The sequence below is a fragment of the Herpailurus yagouaroundi genome, unplaced genomic scaffold (assembly GCF_014898765.1).
Source record: "Herpailurus yagouaroundi ecotype Mexico unplaced genomic scaffold, PumYag 77, whole genome shotgun sequence".
Taxonomy (NCBI): domain Eukaryota; kingdom Metazoa; phylum Chordata; class Mammalia; order Carnivora; family Felidae; genus Herpailurus; species Herpailurus yagouaroundi.
The window spans coordinates 41,667,324-41,690,925 of record NW_024412388.1 but is presented as its reverse complement, the minus strand read 5'-3'; the positions used below and the strand labels follow the sequence as shown (position 1 = coordinate 41,690,925).

The 23,602-nt window shown below is 37.5% G+C and overlaps 1 protein-coding gene across 10 annotated transcripts in view; it reads right to left on the bottom strand.

The window, feature by feature from the left end:
• Nucleotides 1-23,602, bottom strand: part of OSBPL9 (oxysterol binding protein like 9) — a 194,087-nt gene that overhangs the window by 51,926 nt on the left and 118,559 nt on the right. For 5 of the 10 annotated variants that reach the window (XM_040470213.1, XM_040470216.1, XM_040470214.1 and 2 more), the window contains one exon: nt 1,477-1,545. The exons of 3 other annotated variants lie outside the window; for them this stretch is intronic. In XM_040470213.1, the coding sequence (XP_040326147.1) occupies nt 1,477-1,545 (69 nt within the window). 2 more of the 10 variants (XM_040470222.1, XM_040470223.1) reach the window with 2 other exon arrangements.

Sequence of the window (23,602 nt, the reverse complement as noted above, 5' to 3'; positions counted from 1 at the left end):
TGTGGCAAATATACTAAAAACAAAACAGTCTCTAGTTTTCAAGAATACTTTGCTAATAGGGGCATCTGGGTGGCTCAGTTGGTTAAGTGCCCAACTCTTGGTTTCGGCGCAGGGCATGATCTCACAGTTTGGGGTTTCGAGCACTGCATCAGGCTCTGCGCTGGCAGTGTGGAGTCTGGTTGGGATTCTTTCTCTCTCCCTCTCTGCCCTTTCCCTATTCTCTTTCTCAAAATGAATGAATAAACATTTTAAAAACAAAAATCACAACAACAAAAAAGAATCCTTTGCTAATAAAGGAAGCTATAAAATCAAGACTTTATAGCTGTATAAAGAAGAGTAACACATGATTCAACACCAGCCAAGATCTATATATTCAGTTTAAAATATATAAAGAGAGAAACATTTGGCCCAATTTCAAAAATAATATCTAGACTGCCAGAAGAACATCAGACTGCCTCAGAGCTGTATGTAAGTACTTCCTACTATCTTCCTAATACTTACATTGAATAGCATCACTTCTCTTCTCAGAAAGCACTTCAAAGCTAACAAATGTCAGCAAAATTAAATGAATCCCTATTAATGGCTTCAGTTGGGGCCATTAAACACTATTTATACACACACATAACCAAATGCTTCACCTCCATTAAAAAAAAAAAGTATTGCAAGGACGTCCTTAAAACTGAAGTACATATGAACGGTAACTGCTTTGTAGAGGTACTCTTTTAGTAAAATAGTACAGGAGGCAATTTTTGAGGCAGGCAGTTAAGAGCTTTTAAAGTAATTCCTGGTGACAGAGGAAGAGTAATGAACAGTGGAGGTAAAGGTGGTGAAAGGTGGTTAAAGGTCTTGTTGAGGTCAGAATCAGGAAATAAGAAAGTCATGAGTAATCTGAGGAACGGAGGAGATTAACACAGAACAGGAAGGGCTATGGCTGAATAAATAACACTGTGAAATTAACAAATGAGTAATTATTTTCATATCAAATCTTATTTTACAGCAAAAACATAAAGGACTAAGTACTCTATACTCTGCTTTCTCTTATATAGGAATAGTATATAATAAAAATATGTTGCAAAAAGAGAAAAGGAAAATATATTAGAGAAATCAGACCATGTAAATCTCACAGAAAACTTCAGAATAACAAGAAAACAGAATAAGTTATCAACAGTAGAATTGTAAAGGGGAGTAGCAGCTTAAAAATTTAACAAAGGAAAAACACCAAAGAAAACAAGCCTCCTAATGAAAAAAAAAAATACAACATGAATCCAGACAAAAGTAGATGATTTTTTAAAAATTAGCAAAATACACATCCGATAATTAAAATAATGAAAACTTTGCAGAAATGTCATTTTGATAAAATATGAGAGTATTTGGAAAGTTTAAGTTCACAATTAGCAATTTGAGATGACATGCATCACAGATAGGCTTTCATCCAATGAAAGAAGTATAGAGCATACTTACAATTCAATCACTTACAATTATTTTTGAAAATTCAAGAACTGGAGAGATACCAGAAGACTGGAAAAAAGCAAGTGTGGTACTGATCTTCCATAAAAGTAAGGAAAAGAGAGAATAGAAAGTTACTTTACCATGCTGTGAGTCTGACATCAATAATTAAGTAAAGGAATAATAAGAGAAAAACCTGTAACTGAATATTCAGAGGAAAAGTAGGTACATGAGCAGCAAGTGGCAAATTAAAAAAAAAAAAAAAAAGAATATTTTATGCCAAACTTAATGGCTTTTCTGTTCCTTAGAAATTTATTAGCAAATTAAGTTTTTTGAGAAATGACACCATTTTGTCTCCTTATCAAATGACTTAAAAGTTGGCTTAATGATGAAAATAGTATACTAAAGAAACCAGAAATATTAATCAGATTATGATTTTATGTCAAGTATACTACTCTGTGATTTTCTTGGATTGCTGAAAACCTGAAAACATTTATAATCCCTATTGTCTCTGTGGTTTATTCACCTCACCTAAAGGAATTTCTGAGGGAAGAATTTCTATTTTTAATCCTAAAGACTACTCCACTATCAATTCATTTGGAGTGAAGATTATCAATTCAAAACTGTCAGCAAAACTGAGCCTATTACTAAATACTTTCCTCCACTGTAACTTCACGCTATTTTCCATTTAAGTCAATGTTCTGATAACCTAAGGCTCCAAAGCAAGTTCTTTTATCAACATGGTAGCTATAGTTAACTTACCAGCACTGCTAGGTACCCCAAGAATATCCTATAAGGTTTTTTTCTGTAGTTCTAACACCATGGATTCACCATGGATGTACTATATTAAAATCTTTTCACAGTATTAGGTCCTCTGGTAGATACTTTATAAGTTTTCTCATTTGATTATCACAAGACAGTAAGGTAGACAGACATTAACCCTATTTTTATAAGCATTTACCCAAGTCATGAGGCAGGAGTTTTCTTTAATTGGGATTTCAACCCAGTCCTTTGACTTTAACCCATTAAACTTTTCTCTTAAATCACAATAATGTCTGAAAAGAATTCATGGCATAAGAGCACTAAAATGTAATAGAAAAACTGCCTGAAGGAGCTTGAGGGAGCTAAAATGGGCACAAGCTTTAAGGTCAGACTGATCTAGTTTTAAATCCTGAATCTGCAACTTCCTAACCAATTACCTGTATGATCTGGCCAAGCTACTTTCCCCACTGCCATTTTCTCATCTAGAGATGGGCATAATAACAAACCATTCAAAGTTGTTGGATAAATGAAATGAAAGAATATCTGTAAAGTAACACAGCAGTAAGTTTTCTACTTCCTCTTCATAATCTGGAATCATAAATAACCAGGATTCATTATCTCCAGGGCCAAACTAGTGCCTAACATAAAGAGGGCACTCAATGAATATTTGATAAAAACAAAACTGATTAATAACCAGATAATACCATAAAACATATGCAATTTTAATAGAGACCCATAGTCAAAAAAGGATATAAGCCTAAGTGAAATTGTATTTAATGTTCCTTTAAAAAAGGAAAACAGTAAGTTGATAAATTCTGAAGATAATAGTAATAAAGGTATGAGCAATACACAAAACAAGTCATAAAATACAGTTATAGAAAATAGATCAGAAAAAAAAATTCCATATAAGATTTTCAGGAAAGTATTGGGTATTAAGCCTGAATCATAAAAGGTAAATTGTACTGAATTATTATTGTGGTCACAAAGAGTCAAACAACATAGAGAAAGCCTTTTTCACCATAAAATAAACTGATTTTTGAAAGCACATCAGCTCTTTAAAAAAGGAATCACTTTTAAGTTTAAAAAAATGGCTTATACATATTAAGTTTCTGTTTAAAAAATATATATACCACAAAGCAAACGTGAATTGCTCATACAGTTGGGAAAGACAACTCCTTTGTCAAACAGGAATTATGTACAGACATCGGTGTCAAAATTCATGAACTTGAATCATAACTCTTAGCACAACTGCTTATTCTTCATGATCTCTTCATCTAATGCTGACCCTATATGTAACCTAAGAACTTATAGAAGGAAACACTAATATTGACTGCATAAAATGACTTGGTTACAACTGCACAAAAGAGGTTTGGGATTTGTACCATTTTCCTCTGTTTTTAAATCATTGATAGCTTGTTTTTCCAAGAGTTGTCTCAATTTATTCAATAAAGTCATATAAAAAGTCCTGTCAAAACTAAATACAACAGGGGCGCCTGGGTGGCGCAGTCAGTTAAGCGTCCGCCTTCAGCCAGGTCACGATCTCACGGTCCATGAATTCGAGCCCCGCGTCAGGCTCTGGGCTCATGGCTCGGAGCCTGGAGCCTGTTTCTGATTCTGTGTCTCCCTCTCTCTCTGCCCCTACCCCGTTCATGCTCTGTCTCTCTCTGTCCCAAAAAATAAAAATAAAAACGTTGAAAAAAAAAAAAAAACAAAACTAAATACAACAAATAAAAACCTGAAGTTTATGAATAGGATGACCACATATCCTAGTTCGTCTGGGGTAATCAATGTTTATGCCTGTTGTCTCAGAAAAAAATTATTAGCAGCCTCCTTCAATCTCAAAAGTGTTCCAGTCTGGACAATAAATTGTATGGGCTCCTTCTCTATAAAGAATGTAGCTAGCATCCTGGAAAGTGTGTGAGATTGCCTCTGAGTTGTCAGAATGCAGCAAATTACTTAAAACATTGTTTTAAATGAAAAACGAGGTTAAAGGCTCTCAATGTAGAAAGCCAATTACAGAAGTAAGGCTTTAACATAACTCAAGGTAATTAATATTAACTGGGTGCTTACCTTATGCTAGCTAAATGGAGAAGTAAATAATATAAAAGCTACATTTTTTAAAAGTTATCTTATTTATACACATATTCCCCTCTGAAATAAAATGCAAGTAACAAAACACATGAAATACATCATGTATTATTACCGGGGATGGGGATTAAGGAAAGGGGGTATATGAGACAGGGACTGGTATAGTTTTTAGTTTATACATTCACTGGTCTCTGATTTTTAAAAATAAGTATATATTTAATTCAAAAACATGTAAAAATATTTGGAAACTGCAGGTTTATAAATATTTTTCAAATGTTTTATTACTGTTTTAGCTTGCAAAATTATTCTCTTACAATTATCTATAAATGCGTAAAATGTCTTGAGAGTAAATATGACAATACAGCTGCTCAGGTACACCTTTCCAAGCAAAATGTAGCATAACAGATTTATAATATCATTTACAGATCAAAAGCACAAACTAGCAAAAAAAAAAGGGGGGGGGGGAGGGCACTAAAAAATTAGCAAACACTATGTTGAAATAAATGCCAAGAAGAAAAATAGCCAGTAAAACAAAGCAGAATACCTATTTTTTTCTATATCCTTCCTGCCAATAACATAATAACTGAACATTCAAGAAAGCAAACTCCTGAAAGACAAAAACACCCACTACATCACTCCCTCTAACAAAGCCCTGTTTGACCATGTGATGGCGGCAATCAGCCAAAGCTTTTCTTTTCACACACTAGCTGTCAGGCTATTGGCCATCTCTTTCTTACAAGTCACAGGTTAACTCATTCCAAGATTTATATAAGCTCTGAGTGACTAACTAGTATGGGATGGAAAAAATACATTCTTCCTTTCCCCAACCTCAGACTACTACCTAGCATGCGGTTTAACAGCATTCTGGAAAGCAAAAAAGTCTCACTATTGTTAAGGGCCCACAGAAATGAAAGTTTTAGGTAAATACTGGATATTTGCTCTAAGCATAACTAACAGAAACTCATATTCAAGCACATGAATCCTTAACCTGGGTATTTTAGTAGGTCAATTTTTGAAATAACTGCAGAATTCTCACAGCATAGTAGTTGTTGAGATTTTGATTATGAAATGTTTTCAAAAACAAAACTTGATATATTCCTCTAACAAACCCAGATCTCTCTGTATGGCAAAACATAAAACACTGAAAATGAAACAATATCTAACAGGAGCTAAATGATGAACTAGTCAGACCAACGGACAAGTACTAAAAGGCTTAAATCTCACATAAACCAACCAAACAAAAATAGAAGAACACTGAAAAAGAATAAATACTGTAATTGGTTTGGCATATATCCCTTAAAAATCATATATGCCAAAGCAGTTTTTTGTATAGCTCATTTTAGCTGCCAGTGAACATTAAACAGAACAGGTTCAGTTTTTGCTAAAGCTGTTAAAGTGTCATAGAAAATTACCCTAATTTAGTTTAATTGTGGTCACAAATCTATCAAGATGGTCTAAAACATAACTAGAATATATCAGGACAGGACTCAGTGTTGTTCTCAACTGTATCCAAGGCCAGTGCTTGGTTTGTAGAGGTGCTCAATAAAAATGTTGCAAATGAAGGAATTCTGAAATGTCCCTACCTGTTAGCATTTAAACATAAAAAGTAATCAAAGAAATTATAAATCAGTGTATCATGAAAAAAGCATAAATAACTTGTTTACTCTAAAGGATTATTTTACAAGAATGGAAGCTGGCTTTTTTAGGGCTAGGTAAAACTTCTTAAATAAAAAAAAGAAGTAACAGATAAGACACTGTATTGTACAGGCAGTATAAAAAACAAGACCAGGCAGGGGCACCTGGGTGGTTCAGCTGATTGAGCGTCCAATTCTTGGTGTCGGCTCAGGTCATGATCTCATGGTTTGGTGTGTGATCAAACCCCGTGTCGGGCTCTCCAATGGCAGTGCAGAGCTGCTTGGGATTCTCCACCTCTCTCTGCCCCACCCCAGTTCATGAACCCACATGCTCTCTCAAAATAAATAAACTAAAAACAAAAACAAACAAACAAAAAACAAGACCAGGCAATGACAACTGACTTACCCCTCTAAAACCTCATTCTTCTCATGCCAAATCTTCTCACGAGCAGTTTTACACATACAGGTATCCCTTGATCTTTCAAAAGTCCACCTTACCACTTTGCTTTCACAAAAGACCTTCATCAGTACTTATTTTCACTAACCAAAAGATATTTGAAGAGGGTATCTGCTTTTATGAAAAAAGGCACAAAGCAAAAACAGCATTCAACATTTGTTTTGCAGCAAGCTGTTAGAGGCAGCAAATACCACAATCAAGAATGGCACCACCAAGCTCCTTCTCTGGGAACTACACTAAGCATCTCAGCCATTATGCTGCCACAGCTTGAACTGTATCTGTGAGCATTTGTGCTTTATCTAAATTTCTTGAGCATCCATTAGCAAGACGACCTAAAGTGTCAGAAAAGTCTGAGAGGTTATTTTTAGGGTCTGAGATCCTTCAGAAATCTTTCCACTTAAATTTATGGTAATTGCTTCTTCACTTTACACCATTTTGACTTAGGAAAGATTTCATAAGAACACTCTAATTTCAAAAAGCTGAGGAAACTTATACCGTTCTAGGGTTGGAATTCAGCGTTACAATAATGATTTATTCATTGGGTATCTTTTTTGACTATGGCACTGTGCTAGATGCCAAGATGAATCAGATGTAGACCGTGCCCTAAGAGTTTCAAATCTGTAAGAGAAGATAAACATCTGTCTACAAATAATTGATTCAAACGTGGTAAAATAAGTGTTATGAGAAAAGTGCTAAGAGATCAGAGGGGAAAGTTGAGAGGATAAGAAAGGTTTCACAGAGGTAGCACTGTGAAGTACAAGATTTGGACTGACATGTGAGGGGGAAAGTATTATAGCAGTGGCCAGAGGCAGGAAACATCATAATGAAATGGAGTATTTGAACTTCTCTTCAATGATGGGGCTAGAGAAATGAGAGCAGGGTTAAGTAAACTAACAAGGGATGCTGGACCCAGGAATGAGGAACAGCAGGAAGCCTTCACCACCTCAAGCCTAAAGGAACAAGGAAGGAAACATTACCTAGGATGAACTGGAGGAGGAGCTAATCAAAGGACGCTCTAACATAGTGCATAGCCACTGCCAGAAATGCATCAAAACAGAGTAGCAAGAGGAATAAAGACCGCAAGAGCTCTCTCTTTTCCTCCTTCCATCGTCTGTCACTACCTCCCATTCCCACTGGCTAACCCCAACCAGAATCCAAAGGAAAAAGAGCCTCAGGTGACACAGGCTGTAAAGGTCAGCCTTCCTGAGCAAAGAGCAGAGAAGGGCAAAGAATCAGTCTGCAGGAAAATGGAAAATAACCAGAAAAGGCATCCTTAGACTCAGGGGCTAGTATAAGCATAGAGAGGCTGTAAAGAGAAGGAGGCCAAATGAGGGACAATATGCTCTGGAAGGAGAACATGTTTTTCGGATTCAGATGCTAAATCTGAAAAGAAATCAAAATTAGTGGCTTAACTGGAAAAATTACTAGGGTTTGGGGAGGTAGGAGAGCAAAGGATGGAGAAGAGCAGCAGGTTAGCACTCTGGTTCTCTCTATAGTCAAAAGAGCAAGAATCATAGGACTCTAGGCCTAGTTAATCTAGTCTCTAACTGTGACCTTGGGCTAGTCCTTTGGCTTTCTGAAACTGTTTTTTCCACTATAAAAATAGGTAGAGGTTGTGTTAAAACATTAAGATCCCTTCCAACTCTAGGAGCCTGTAAAGCCAGTATCTCCAGGTAAATAAGCATGTTCATCAAGTGAGTAAATAACCTTTCTGCACTGGAAAAACCTGGAGTCCACTTATTTACTTTTATAAAAAATTAATTTCGTTTAAATAAAGACAATAAGAACTTGTAGGTTCCAACTGCAGCCAAGTCCTGCACAATACAACAAAGAATGTTAAAATACAAGCAGACTGTCATTTAGTATAACCATGAAACTGAGTGAGAAAGACCAATGTAACCAGATTTTAAAACATGCTTTGGAATGCAGAGAATGCAAAGAAACAATGGAGTAAGCAGAATAACTTGACTGAAGTGGCACATTTTGGAAAAATAAAATGAGGTGATAAAATATAGCGAAGAAGCAAAGTTCTTAAAGGTGTCTTCAGAAATAAATGAACTCCAATGTAAAGTCTTTGTCTCTCTCTCTCTCTCTCTCTCTCTCTCTCTCTCTCACACACACACACACACACACACACACACACACACACACACCTGGGAACAATTTCTTCACGACACAGATATTCAATGAATATGCTATGTGCCAGGTACTATCATGGTCTCCAAAGGACATCTTTAAGGACAATACAGAAAACAGCAAATATAATTAATTATTACCTAATCTTCTGGAATGAGCTCAAATTTCACCCCTTCCAAGCAACATACTCTGACTTCCTACGATACTAACTACCATAGAACTAATTAGTGCTGGTACTGTAATCAGTATTCTTCAAAATACATCAGAGATCATACAGACTGGGGGGCAGAGGGAGTTTGCCTAGGAATCTGCTCACCATTTATAACACTGTTTCTAAATATTCTCTCCAATCCTGTCTCTCAGAAGTGGCAGCAACTAGGGAGCTTGGTGACTTAGGAAATATTTCTACCTCACAGGGGATAAAGCTAAGTTTGAGTTTGCACACTTAGGACATCGTTAAGTCATATATTTTGACCATTTAACAAGCATTCATTGAGCACCTACTATGTGCCAAGCACTGGACTACAGACAAAGGCCCTGGGGATACAAAGATGAGTAAAGACCTTTGACCTCTGGAGGTCAGGGTGTAATGCAAGAATCAGACATGTGAACAAAAAATCTACAATACAATCCAATGAAGGTTCAAATACAGAGATATTAACAAAGTGCTATAGTGGCACACAGACAAAGGACAAGAGTAACTCTAACTTGCTCTGTCTGAAGGAAGACCTCAGAGAAAAAGTAAGATGTGAGCTGTAAGTGAAAGGAAGAACTGGAGGTTTATCACTTGCTAGAATTCTAAGCAATTATAATTCTAAGCAAGAGGGAAAGGCTGTTTAAGGACAAAGAGCTGAGAGGCTAAGTCATGTTCTAAATAATTAACAGTTCACAGTGCTGGAGTGGATAACTTGGGTAGAGCACCTGCAGCTAGCTAAGTTGAGACTAAAGAGAGATAAATTAGGACCAGGCTGTGAAGGGCCTTGGACCTGACAGACAGCTGACTTTGGCAAAATGGATTCAAAACAGATTTTTAAGCACTGATGACTGAGACTGATCTGATTAGGGATAAATAATGTGAGGAGAGGGAAGACTAGTTAGAAGGTTTTGCAAAAGTCTAGGTAAGAGATGATGAAAGCCTAAATTAAAGCATTATCATGTGGGAAAACAAGGACAAATCCAAGAGATATTACTAACGCAAATTTAACAGGATCTGGTGACTGGACATGAATAAGGGAGATGGAAAACAGCTTTAAATGACTAATTACCTATGTATGGTGGAACTTCAATTAATTAAAATATTTAGGGAGAGGGCAGGGCGCCTCAGTGCCTCAGTCAGTTAAGCATCTGGTTAAGCTCAGGTCATGATCTCACCGTTAATGAGTTGGAGCCCCACATCATGCTCTCTGCTATCAGCACAGAGCTGATCCTCTTCAGATCCTCTGTCACACTCCCACACCATCACCCCCACACCCTCTGTGCTCTTTCAAAACAAATAAACTTTAAGATATAAATAAGTAACATATTTAGGGAGACTTACTTGGCCTAATTATATATTCACGCTAAGAACTATTCTTTCAAACATAACCTTTGTTTAAATCTTTATTGAAAAACCTTGCTGAATATAATAGGCTAACTACATTAAAATTGTCTTTTTCTATAGAATCCACATAAACATCAGTTATCATTCCATACTAAAAAGTCTAGGCACTGATAGAACTCAACATATCGCAGGGGTATACCCTAGAATTTGCTTTCAGAATAAAAGCCTGGTATTATCTTCCTCAAGCAACAGACTGCACACCATGCAACAGCCTGATTTTCCAATCAGCAGAATATGGCTGGATCATGATGCTCCTTCCTGGTTGAATCAAACTTAAACTCCCTGATATGATCTTCATATCATCTGGGGATGGCTGAGTGATTAGATTATTACTGAATACAATCTTTTTGCATTAAAAAAAAATCCACCTAGAACTTTAGAAATATCAAAATGGATGTGACCAAGAGCCTTTGCAGCTTCGTATTTATTGAGAGGCACTTCAAGCATAATGCCATCTCTGTCAAAACCAAACTCAGGACACTTGGAAACAGATCTGGCTTGTCTGTGATATTCCTTATTTCTCATTTAAGCTCTCAGACTAAAAGTCCGAGTTTTGGTGGTTTATATTTTCCCTGAGTTAGGGAAGGTAATATATTATTTTATTTGTCTCTTGCTAAGCTGCACAAAAAATGAAAGCTAAAAAAAATTTTTTAAGAAGATGAAAGATGTTGATCCTAATCCTTAAACGGTTTTATCACTTAATTCAACACAGGCAATGTTCTGAGAAATGATTCACAAACAGTGTTTGAAATTTTCCAATTTAAGTATCACTACAAAAGCTCTTAAAACTGCAACTACATGCCTAAACTTCTCCACTGAAAAGTAGGAGAAATAATTACTTGATTGTTTTTTAATTCCCTGAACACAGCTAAAAGTAAACAATTTAACGGACAAGCAAAACCAAATGTTACTTCAAATTAGCAAAAAGTTTTCTGGCTCAATACAGCTCTTTCATAACAAAAATACTTGTGAAGTACGGTATGAATGCTGAAAAAATTGCATGATTCAAACATGCTTTTTACCCTATTCATTATATTCAACTTTGCATTACTGAGTTGTGCTAAGAACCTAAACCTTTACCTCCAGTTTTTCTGAGAACCCCATATTACTCCAAGGTTTTTAATTTTTTTGTACAAGCTACCAAATAAGAATAACCCCCCCCCCCCCAAAATAGTAGCACCTATAATTATCACACACAAAAAATACTAGGCCAGGCTAAAAGAACAACAGGGCCAAAAATAAAATGTTTGGCCTGCAACTGGAGATTCTATCAATGGGCAACTGGTCAAAATTAAGCTTTCACACTACGAGAAAGCTTAACTTTTGTGTTTATATCTTGAGAGAGCTTTCGAAAAGGAAAGTGAGTTCCACAGAAATGAGAAAAAGGGGAAGAGATACCCTCCAGTCTGGTTTGGTGGCGAATGACCCCCTAGCCTCACCCTCCAACCCATCTCAGCCGAAGAAGTGAGGAGAGCTCCCCGAGAAGAGAGGGCCTCGGTGGCCACGTCGTCCTACTCACCCCAGAGGGCAGCGGAAAGGAGGCGGGGAGAGAGCGACATTCGCGCCCACGGCCCGGCCCGGCCAGGCAGCAGGGACCCCGGGGACTCAGGGGTGGGGGCCGGCCCCTTTCCCAGACCCTCTGGGTCTACTCACTCCGCAAGTGGCCAGCAAGAAAGCCATTCGCCAAGGCCCCCGCCCTCTGTGCCTCCAGAGGAGGGAACTAGGTGCCGCTTCCAAGCACCCCTTTTCTCTCCCCCAGTCCGTATCCCCCAGAATGCAGTGAAGTCTCTCCACTCAGGTTCCGCCAGTCCCCCGGGACACCCCTTTAACCGCCCCCCATTCTTGCCCCGCCCCCCGCCCGGGCCTAAGGGCCGCACCGATTGGCTGGCCCTGGCGGCTCCTGGCAAAGAAACCCCTGGCGATTGGCCACAGGTCACCTGCTGTAAAAGAGGTGAGCGGCAGATGATTGGCCGTTAGGCCAATTTTGGGTGGAGAGGCGAGAGGGAGACGTCTACTCACGGGAGGGACGGGCAGCTGCGGTGGGCACCGTAGAGCCTGCCCCCCTGCCTTTCAGCCCCCCCTCGGGGGCTGTGAGCTGGGAACCCAAGCCTGCTGCAGGACCTATGTTTCGAGACGTGCAGCTGCTGCCAGCTGAGCCCACGCACTCCTTAGGAAAGGGAGGTCACTGCTCAAGGGAGCTGGGCTTGGCTTGAGAACTTCAGCCCCAGGAATTCCCATAACGTGGCGACTGGAGAAGAATTTACCGACGAAAAACTGCTCCACCTACACCCACCGACTTCTAGTTTACTATCTAAAAATCTGGCAGCTGTGGAACCAAGTTTCATCTTGCTGCTTTTGCTTACTTCCGCAGAGTTGTTTGTGTCGCGTGCGGGGGGGGTTGGGGGGAAGGAGTTGAGGGGAGGAAAAGATACTTCATCAGTAAACAAAAGCGTGGGTGCCTGTTTTATTAATACAGGAAACATCGTAGGCCTGCTGTTATGCCACAGCTCCATAAGGAATGTAGGTGGTTTGTGAAGATGCTTCAAGAAACTAAATGGCATAACTTCACATTAGATCAAAAGTTCGAATTTAGAGGGCCTTAACAGATAGTTATCCAAAATGCAGGGAATCACAGACATAAATGATTAACTTACTGCTCCGGAGGACAATCTCCTTTTCTTTCCCTTACTATTTTTCTTTCTGGTTATTTGTATATCTGCAACTACTAAATTCCTAAGCACCTTAATTTTTCTAGCTCTGTTGCTATCCCCTACAACTAGCATAGTGTGCCCTGCACAGAAGGCTCAATAAATGCTTGCTGCACTCAATGTTAAAGATACATACAGTTTAATGTAAATTTTTTCCCCCAAAATGCCCAATACTAAACACAATCTCTTTTTCCCAAACCCATGCTTCAAAACCCTGGTCTTCCAGTACTCCATGTCAGTAAACGATAACCACTACCATCCACTCTAATATGCAAACCATAAACTGGACAGTCCACGTTGCCTCTCTCATTCCACCTTCAATCCATCAAGTTCCATCATTTTTACCTCCCCAATACATTCTCAATTATGCCCACCTCTCCCCATTACCACCACTCGGTTATAGGTCTGGGCCTTTTGCAATAAACTTCCTGAATCTACCCTAGCTCCTCCAATTCAGTCTTAACACTATAGCCACAGTAGTTGGTTTTCAAAGCCAATTTAATTACCCCCTCCTCACCCCCTACCACAACCAATTAAAGAACTTCAACTGCTTTCCAATGTGCTTAGGATACAATTCAGTCTGTAACAATGGCTTACAAAGTTTAGCTCTACTTACACCCTTAGTCCATTTTACACCTTCCACTCCTTCATTTTTTGCATTTCACATAATGACCTTTCTCAAGTTTCTTCAATTTGCCATGGACTTTCCAAGCTCATAGCCTTGGAGCCGGCTGTTACTTCTTTTACACTTATCCACTTGACACAAATCTTCAATTTACTGCTATTCATCATCTTATCCTCCCCACCTATGTGAATTCCTATTATGTTCTCATGGCCCCTATAACTCTCCTTTACAAAACTTATCACAGCTATAATTTTACATGTATTTGAGTTACTCTTTTTAATTACATAAAATACTCTTGTTAATTACATAAAATACTCTTTAATTACATAAAATGAGATAATTTACATAAAATAAAACATCTATTTTAGATGTACACTTCAACATATTTTGATAAATGTATACATACATGTAATCACCACAGTTAAGACAGAATATTTCTATCACCCCAGGATTTCCCTTAAGCCCCTCAAGCAGTCAATCCCACCAACCACTGCTCTATTTGCATTATTCTTTCATTAATGTTCATGTTCACCACTAGACTGTAAGCTTAATTAGGCAAGGATCTATCTGATTTGGTTCAACATTATATCCTCAATATTTAGCCATATGCCTGGCACATATTAAATGCTTAATAATGGATTTTCTATGTTAATAGATTATGAAAATAAACATCAATTGTATGATAAAAAACCATAAGCAGTGATGTAGAAAAATACATGAATTTTGCCAGATGGACAAGGTCAATGTCTAGCAACTTTCACTAACACCCTTTAACATTTTCCTTTAATATCTGCCTTTCTAGCAGTTTTGTGCTTGAGCAGCCCAAAGTATGTAATTCAATATTGGCTGATCCAACAGTTCTCCAGGGGAAAAAAGCCTCCATCTCTAATTCTATGTACTGTACTGTTTAACCCCATAAGAGACATAATACTTATTTATATCTTTCTTGCTTACCAGGTCCATCATGTGCTTATGTCTTATCTCCCCAACTAGACAGAAAGACCCATGGTGTCATCAGTGACTTCATATTTAACAGTGTCTATCAAAGTGTCACACTTTTTTAAAAAGTGTTCTCCAAATCTACCACCACCACCACCACCACCACCACCACCATCATCATCATCATCATCATCATCATCATCATCATCATCGGTCAGTCATTTCAAAATATAATGCACTATCATTTTTGACAATATAGGGTAAATAGTAAAGTTCTAGTAAGATTTTAGTGGACCTGATTATTATTAGTTTTTTTTTTATTAATAAGCTGAAGTATTAAGATTAGGGGTAATGGCAATAGAATATATGAGTTATGATGGTCTCTTAAGACAATTGAATTTTCTTCTACTGTGTGTGTGTGTGTGTGTGTGTGTGTGTGTGTGTGTGTATATAAAACTCTACATTCTAGTTACACATTTAAAGAGGCCACAGCTACAATCCAAAGTCTACCCGTTCATCTAGTTTCATGCTAGAGATAACTATTTGTTACATATAGTTCTCACTTTCCTAATCCTAGCATAAAGTTAATGTGCATGAAAGATGTACTATTTAAGATGAAAAATAATTATGTGATACAGGGCAACTTAACCCATTTTATCTCAAGAAACTAGAGGACTCATAAGCAAATTTGGCAACTCAAATTGTTTTTTAAAACATCTACAAATTGGGGCACCTGGGTGGCTCAGTCAGTTAAGCATCCAACTTCAGCTCAGGTCATGATCTCATGGTTCGTTGGTTCGAGCCCCGCGCCGGGCTCTGTGCTGACAGCTCAGAGCCTGGACCCTGCTTTGTATTCTGTGTCTCCCTCTCTCTCTGCTCCTCCCCCACTCACGCTCTGTCTCTCTCTCTCTCAAAAATAAACATTAAAAAAAGGTTTTAAAAAATCTACAAATTATTTCAGAAGAAAGTTAAGGGACCAATGCCTTAAACCCATATATAGCAATGGACTTCCAATGTATGCATAAAAAAAAAGTCTTCAATACTTATCTTTGAACTACATAACTAAGGCTATTATGTGATTAAATTAGTACTTCTGTTTTTGTTCAAGATAAAGAAGAATACAATAGGATGAATAAGGAGTACAAAAACAACCTGAGAAAAATAAAAACACAAAGATTCAGGGTGACGGGGTCTTTCAAATGGCAAGAGGTCAAGCAAAAAATAGGCCAATTTTACCTACAGCTATTAAGATGAAAAGAAAATTTTAACCATGCAGAATTCATCCACTACTTTCAAAAATATTCTGCTAGAGGGCTCAATTATGTTTATATTACATTTATATTCATAGTATATGAATATATACCTATGAATTTGCTTTGCAACTCAGGCCAAATGACTGGAACAGGTAACATTAAGAGACAACTCTTGGAAGAAGGACATGCAGCTCCACTATTTAACCAGTATCCAAAAGTCTCAAATTTCCACATAGAAACTTTGCTCATATGGAATCAAAACACCACTTGCCATATGGTAGAAGCAGTCTGTACTATCTCGTGACCACGGTGACCATGCTCCAAAAATTTATTTTATTTGCAATTCTCAGTGCATTATCAAACAGAAGAATTATTTGGTTCAAGGTTAGGAATAAACACCCTTTATAAACCACACAATGGCTATGACAGTGTACTGCCTTGTTCACCAATATATCTTTAGTATCTTCTTAACACAGGGACTGACATGTATTAGGTACTTAATAAATATCTGTTAAATGAATGAAATGCCAGGTATTATACTATGAAAATCGCAGTACAAACAACTAAAAAGCCTGAAAATGGCTAGTAAGGCAAGCAGAACAGAGAAAGCAGAGACAGAAGGCTGTTGTTTTACTGTATGAGCCCTTTAGTACTATTTAATTTTAAAAGCTTATATTAGGTACTAGTGCCCCAATTTTTACACATAAAATTCTGCAACTTGTAGAGTTCATTAAAAAGACATGAGTTGCTGGGGTGCCTGGGTGGCTCAGTGGGTTGAGCGTCCAACTTTGGCTCAGGTCATGATCTCATGGTATGTGAGTTCGAGCCCCACGTCAGGCTCTGTGCTGACAGCGGGGAGCCTGGAGCCTGCTTCATTCGGACTCTGTGTCTCCCTCTCTTTCTGCCCCTCCCCAACTCATGCTCACTCGTGCTCTCTCTCTCAAAAAAAAAAAAAAAAAAAAAAAATTAAAAAAAAAAGACACATGAGTTGCCAAATTTGGTTAGAAGTAAAGCTCCTTGCTACAAAATGGATGAGATGGCTTTGTATTATGTAATTACTCTTCATTTTAAATGCTCCTGCTTTTATGCCCTCCAACTTTATGTAAAATTAGGAAGTTAACAAACTGTGTGTTTATCTCTAAAGAAAGGGTGTGGGAAACACTACTACTTTTATTTTATATACTTCTACATATTTAAAAAAATTTTTAGAAGCATGACTTATGTCATTATTTTATTTTAATTTCAATTAAAATTGAAATTCTCATTTTTTTTTAATTTTTTTTTTCAACGTTTATTTATTTTTGGGACAGAGAGAGACAGAGCATGAACGGGCGAGGGGCAGAGAGAGAGGGAGACACAGAATTGGAAGCAGGCTCCAGGCTCTGAGCCATCAGCCCAGAGCCCGACGCGGGGCTCGAACTCACGGACCGCGAGATCATGACCTGGCCGAAGTCGGACGCTCAACCGACTGCGCCACCCAGGCGCCCCTGAAATTCTCATTTTTAATGAGAAATTCAATCCTCATTATTTTTATTTTCTACTTTATACTAGACTGAACTCTGTAAAGTCAAAGACAACACGGCACTTATTCACGATTATATCCTCTATAACTAGTACAGTGCATGGAATACATTAACTGTGTGGTATTTACCAAATGCATAACTTTTTTGTATTCTCCATATGTTCTGAAGTGAGCATGCACTATTTTTTTTTAATTTTTAAACCTTACTTTTATACAGAGAAGGCAGGAAAATATATAATAAATTCTAAAAGATTTCCATAAAAACACAGTTATGATAAATTTCTGGCAGTTAAAGGAATGACCTTCAGCAGCTATAAGACTGAATCATCTGTTCTTTTAATTTAAAAAATTTTTTTGAGAGAAAGCGCACACAAACAGTAGTGCACGCAGGGGAGGCACAGAAGGAAAGGGAGGGAGAGAATACCAAGCAGGCTCCACGCTGGGATTCAGGGCTCAATCTCACCACTGTGAGATCATGACCTGAGCTGAAATCAAGAGTCAATGCTTAACCGACTGAGCTACCCAGGCACCCCTGGACCATCTGTTTTTGTTTCCTAAGAGTTTAAGATAGATGGGCCATTGCTTGGACAATAGAACTGAAGAAAATTATGAATCCTAGAATCCTAAATGCCAATTTGGGAGCCAGAGATTATCTACCCTCAGTAATTGCAATGACTATGGAAACAGCCCTTAGGGAAATTTTTCTTTGTTACAGGAAACCCAAGTAACTGGCTACTTCTCCATACCACTTCACCTATGGAAAAGGTGGACACATATATATTGCAATCATTTTCTTTGGGAAACAAAGAGTTTCAAGGGAGAAAAACAAAACACATCTATTTTTCTCCATGATACAAAAATAAAATCTAAGGTAACAGGAGAAACACTACAATGCTGGTAAACAGATACTTATATACTGAGAAATTGAAACATATGTTCAAAAAAACTAATCTTCAGTGAGGTAGCTTAACACCTAAGAATAGTACTCAAAAGATTTCTTTTAATTGTAGCTACCCAGTAAGACACATGAGACATTACAGAAAAGAGGGTAGAATTAAGGTATCCTAATACTAAAGATTAGTTTCTCAGCTACTATCCCAAATTATACCCTAAATACAAAATTTGGCAGGTATGTAATTGACCGAAGTATCTAATTTTGAAAAAAGCCTTCATAATGGCTCTATAATGGTTCTGTTATTTTTCAGCTTCAATAATGATTTGCAATCTGAATTCTATCACATTTTCTTTATGTATAATTAGGTTTTACCCACAGATTCAATGGCATTTCTGGTGAGGTTTCTACTAGCCCTCTCTATTCCCCTCAGCCATATTCTTACACAAGGTATCATGTCCTTTCTAGGGGCTTGAGATCAAAGCCAATGGATAATGAATGAACAGTAAAGGGCAAAAATTATAAAATTACAAGACAGTAGCAATGAAATTCCAATTTGATAACCACCCAAGATACAGTCTACAATGGCCTACATAAACCTATATAGACAAGGACAATTATAGCCCAATATCTCGGACCAAACAACAATCACAGAAGCCATTTAGTATGAAAAAATTTTAAATATCAACTAATTTATAGCATAAATGTAAAAAAAATAAAGGTCTATACTACTCAATTAAACATCTACATGAAGGTTTTTAAACTGGAATCTAAAAAAGTATCTACCACAATCTTCTATGTTTTCATTTTTTCTATAACCTATATAGCCACAAACTGAATCATCTCAGTAACAACCTTAAATCCAAGTGGTACCAACTTATTTCATTGTTCATTTTGTTTAAGATCAACTTGGCACCAAGTACTACTACTTGTCACAGAAGAGCCTTGACTATGAAAATGACATATTTTGTGAAGTGAAGGTCAAATAACCTCATAGGATGTGATGTACAAATGAAGGTTTCCCAGTAGTCAGAACAGAGAAAAGTGGCAAGATGACAGTCATCACAATCCATAGCAGTGTATACATGTCAAACTTAAAAAGATTCTATACCCTAACAGTCAGTACCATTTTCACATTGTAAGTAGTGACCCATTTTTACAAGGCAGTATCATTCATCACATTAAATAAATGTTAATTTAGATTTTATTGCTTTGTATTTTGTTTGTATTTAACTTGCAATTTTCTTTTGCATGTATAAAATTTTAAATATAAGAAGTTTATGCCTAGCTTAATTTTTGCCCACATTAAATAACATGATATATATAATACTTGAAACACTGGAATTTTGGGCTTGCAAGAGTTTTGGTTTTTTTTTCTAAAATAGGTCCTAGTTTACTGAAGATTATAAACCTTTTTTACATCTGTATGATATCCAGACAAGCTGCTATAATTCACAAAACTTTGCACAGTATAGGTAACACTGCTAAACCTACAGGATGTAGCATCCTATCTTCTTCCAGTGATCAATTCCTTGCTTGGCAATCTCTTGCATTTCGTCTGTACTAAAGCTTACTAGGGCAAATAAACTAAAAGATTCCCTCCATTAATCAGTTTCAGCAAATATCCACTGAAGGATTCTTACAGGCTAAGAAGAGGGGAATAAGAAGCTCAACAGCCCCTATGGCCCCTCTTCAAGGAGTATCCTAATTTAGTTGGCTGTAAATACATGCAAAGATAACACAAGCTAACATACAAATTTAGAATGACTAATGGAAATTAAACTACTATAGGAGTTGCAAGGAGAGAAGATTTTAATTGTCTTCTCACATCCTCAGACTATCCTAATTGCAATTTTAAGATACCCACAGAGGAGGGGCACCTGGGTGGTTCAGTCAGTTAAATGGCTGACTCTTGCTTTCAACTCAGGTCATGACCTCACCGTTCCTGAGTTTGAGCCTGACAGTGTGGAGGCTGCTTAGGATTCTCTCTCCCTCCCTCCCTCCCTCTCTCTCTCTCTCTCTCTCTCTCTGCTCCTCCCCTGCTCATGCGTGCTCTCTCTCAAGATAAGTAAATAAACTTAAAAAAAAAAAAAGATACCCACAGAAAAGCAGGGAAAACAGGAAAAGAGGAAAGATAGAAGGTTAATTTACAGTTTACAGTTAATTTACAGTTAATCAGAATAAAAGGAAGAATGGAACTCATATTTATGAATACCTTCTACATACAAGGTAGAATATATTAGAGATATTATAAATCTGAACACGACTTTATTGAGGCTTTATACTTACCTTTAAAGATCAGCTCAGACTTAAAAGAAATTAAGTACTTACTAACCCACATTATACAGCTAGTAAGAGGGCAGAGCCAGGACCCAAGTCTTGATAAGCCTAACTCCACAGATTTTCTACTATAATATACTGCTTCTTAAACCATATTCAAGTTAGACAGTGCTTAGTGGGCTAGGCACATAGGTGCTATGATAAAAATACTATCAAAAAGATAGGTTTGCTCTCACCTCATGAAACTTATAATCTCAAATGGGAGATGAATTAAACAATAATGTATTATTAAAAGAGATAATGCATGTAAAGCCCACATAGTTCCTGGCACATAAGAAATGCTCAAATATGGGGCGCCTGGGTGGCGCAGTCGGTTAAGCATCCGACTTCAGCCAGGTCACGATCTCGCGGTCCGTGAGTTCGAGCCCCGCGTCGGGCTCTGGGCTGATGGCTCAGAGCCTGGAGCCTGTTTCCGATTCTGTGTCTCCCTCTCTCTCTGCCCCTCCCCCGTTCATGCTCTGTCTCTCTCTGTCCCAAAAATAAATAAACGTTGAAAAAAAAATTAAAAAAAAAAAGAAATGCTCAAATATTAGTTGCTACTGTTATTACTACATACCAGAATGTTATATGGACCACAAAGGAGGGAAAATTACAGCAGAGGTTAAAGAGGTAAGAGAGTACTTTTTTTCCTCCATGTTTGGATATTTATTCAGCAACTAAATCAGCAGGTGGTTTCATGGAATAGATGTAAAATAAGGAGAAAAAGAAATTAATGTGTATTCCTTAGAATATGGGGTCATGCATAACTGCTGAATTAGGTATTTTCTTCCTATCTAATAAATTTGGGTGCCAGAAGTATGGTTAGAGCTATCCTAAGTCAGGGCAATGGAAAGGGGCCTTAGCAGGAGTGGCTGTTACAACTAGAGTTTGTTGCGTTAAAGATGCATGAGCTTCCCAGGGATCAGGTTAGTAAGGTAGAAGGATAATGGAATCCTCCTTAAGATGGCTACTTTCTACCACAATGAGACTCAGAATTAAGAATTAAAAGAATGTTAAATGTTCTGCCAAAAATAGAAACTGGGGTGGGAAGGGAGCAAGTGGTTAGTCGGAGAGCAAATAACAAAACGCCTGTGTCAATGAACTGTGTAGCATGGGATATCCCAATGGGAGGATGTCCAAAGAATTCCCTGATGAACTCCAATTTATTTATTTTTTATTTTTTTAATATATGAAATTTATTGTCAAATTGGTTTCCATACAACACTCAGTGCTCATCCCAAAAGATGCCCTCTTCAATACCCATCACCTACCCTACCCTCCCTCCCACCCCCCATCAACCCTCAGTTTGTTTTCAGTTTTTAAGAGTCTCTTATGCTTTGGCTCTCTCCCACTCCCAATTTAAAAAATCTAATATTGGGGCGCCTGGGTGGCGCAGTCGGTTAAGCGTCCGACTTCAGCCAGGTCATGATCTCGCGGTCCGTGAGTTCGAGCCCCGCGTCAGGCTCTGGGCTGATGGCTCAGAGCCTGAAGCCTGTTTCCGATTCTGTGTCTCCCTCTCTCTCTGCCCCTCCCCCGTTTATGCTCTGTCTCTCTCTGTCCCAAAAATAAATAAACGTTGAAAAAAAAATTTAAAAAAAAAAAAAAAGAAAAAAAAGAAAAAAATCTAATATTTAGGCACCTGGCACACATAAGTCACCAGTCATATAAGACTTGGCCTATTATTTTCCTGTACTCCCTTTTCATATCCTTGCCCTAACTCAGAAGGAATACCTATGAAGACAGAAGACAAGTGAAAAAAAATGAATCCTTTCCATTGTCCCAATAATACAAGTTCCTCAGTCCTCAGTTGGAGTTATCAGGCAAACTATGAGTTGAATAAGAAATTAAAGTTTTGATACAGGGCTGAATTAGAATTTCTTAACCTAAAACAGTTTTAAAATCCAAAATAAGACTTATTCTTATAACTCTGACCAGAAAGCTATGAATATGCTCAAGCTCAAGCAGTCAGACATGGGGAGGGAATATATGGCAGAGCAATTTTTTTTTTTTCTAGTACTGGTTTCAGGAGTAGAATTCAGTGGTTCATCAGTTACATATAAAAGCCAGTGCTCATCACAAGTGCACTCCTTAATGCCCACCTCCCCTCCAGAAACCCTGAGTTTGTTCCCTATAGTTAAGTCTCTTATGGTTTGCCTCCCTCTGTTTTTATCTTATTTTATTTTTCCTTCCCTTCCCATATGTTCATCTGTTTCTTTTATTATATTCCACATGAGTGAAATCATATGGTGCTTATCTTTCTCTGATTTATTTTGCTTAGCATAATACACTCTAGTTCCATCCACATTGTTGCAAATGGCAAGATTTCATTCTTTTTGATGCCTGAATAATATTCCATTGTATATATATATATATATACACACATACACACACACACATATATATACATGTATATACATGTATATATACATATGTATACATATATACATGTATATATGTATATATGTATACATATGTATATATACATATGTATACATGTATATACATGTATATACATATATATACAATACACACACACATATGTGTGTGTGTGTGTGTGTGTGTGTGTGTGTGTGTGTGTGTCTTTTTTGTCCATTCATTAGCTAATGGACATTTGGGCTCTTTCCGTAATTTGGCTACTGTTTACAGTGCTGCTATAAACACTGGGGTGCATTTGCCCCTTCAGATCAGTATTTTTGTATCCTTTAGATATATACCTAGTAGTGTAATCATTGGGTCATAGGGTAGTTCTATTTTTAGCTTTTTGAGGAAACTCCATACTGTTTTCCAGAGTGGCTACATGAGACTACTTTTTATTACAGTGATAAGAAAGAGATGAAATGAAAAGGTAATATGTGCACTAGGTCTTGAATGACTGGAATTAATCTTTCAGAGGCAAATTTGAGGACTAAGGATGGTGAGGACTTAGAGTAGCGTGAGTAGAAGCATGGAACCAGAGAAGATTTCTATGCGGAGCATCAGATACATGTAGGATCAGCAAGTGGAAAGGTAGGTTGGGGTCAAATTAAAAGGAGACAGAAATCCCCTAATAAAGTTTTACTTCATCCTACAGGCAAATGTAAATAATTAAAGGTTTTTCACAGTTATCGATACCTTAAGGTCTTTTATTAAAGGTGCTCTTTTATAAGATGAAGAGAATAAATTCAGGAATATTACAAGGGTACCAGAAATAGTTAGCAAGATGCAACTTACATGGTAGTCAA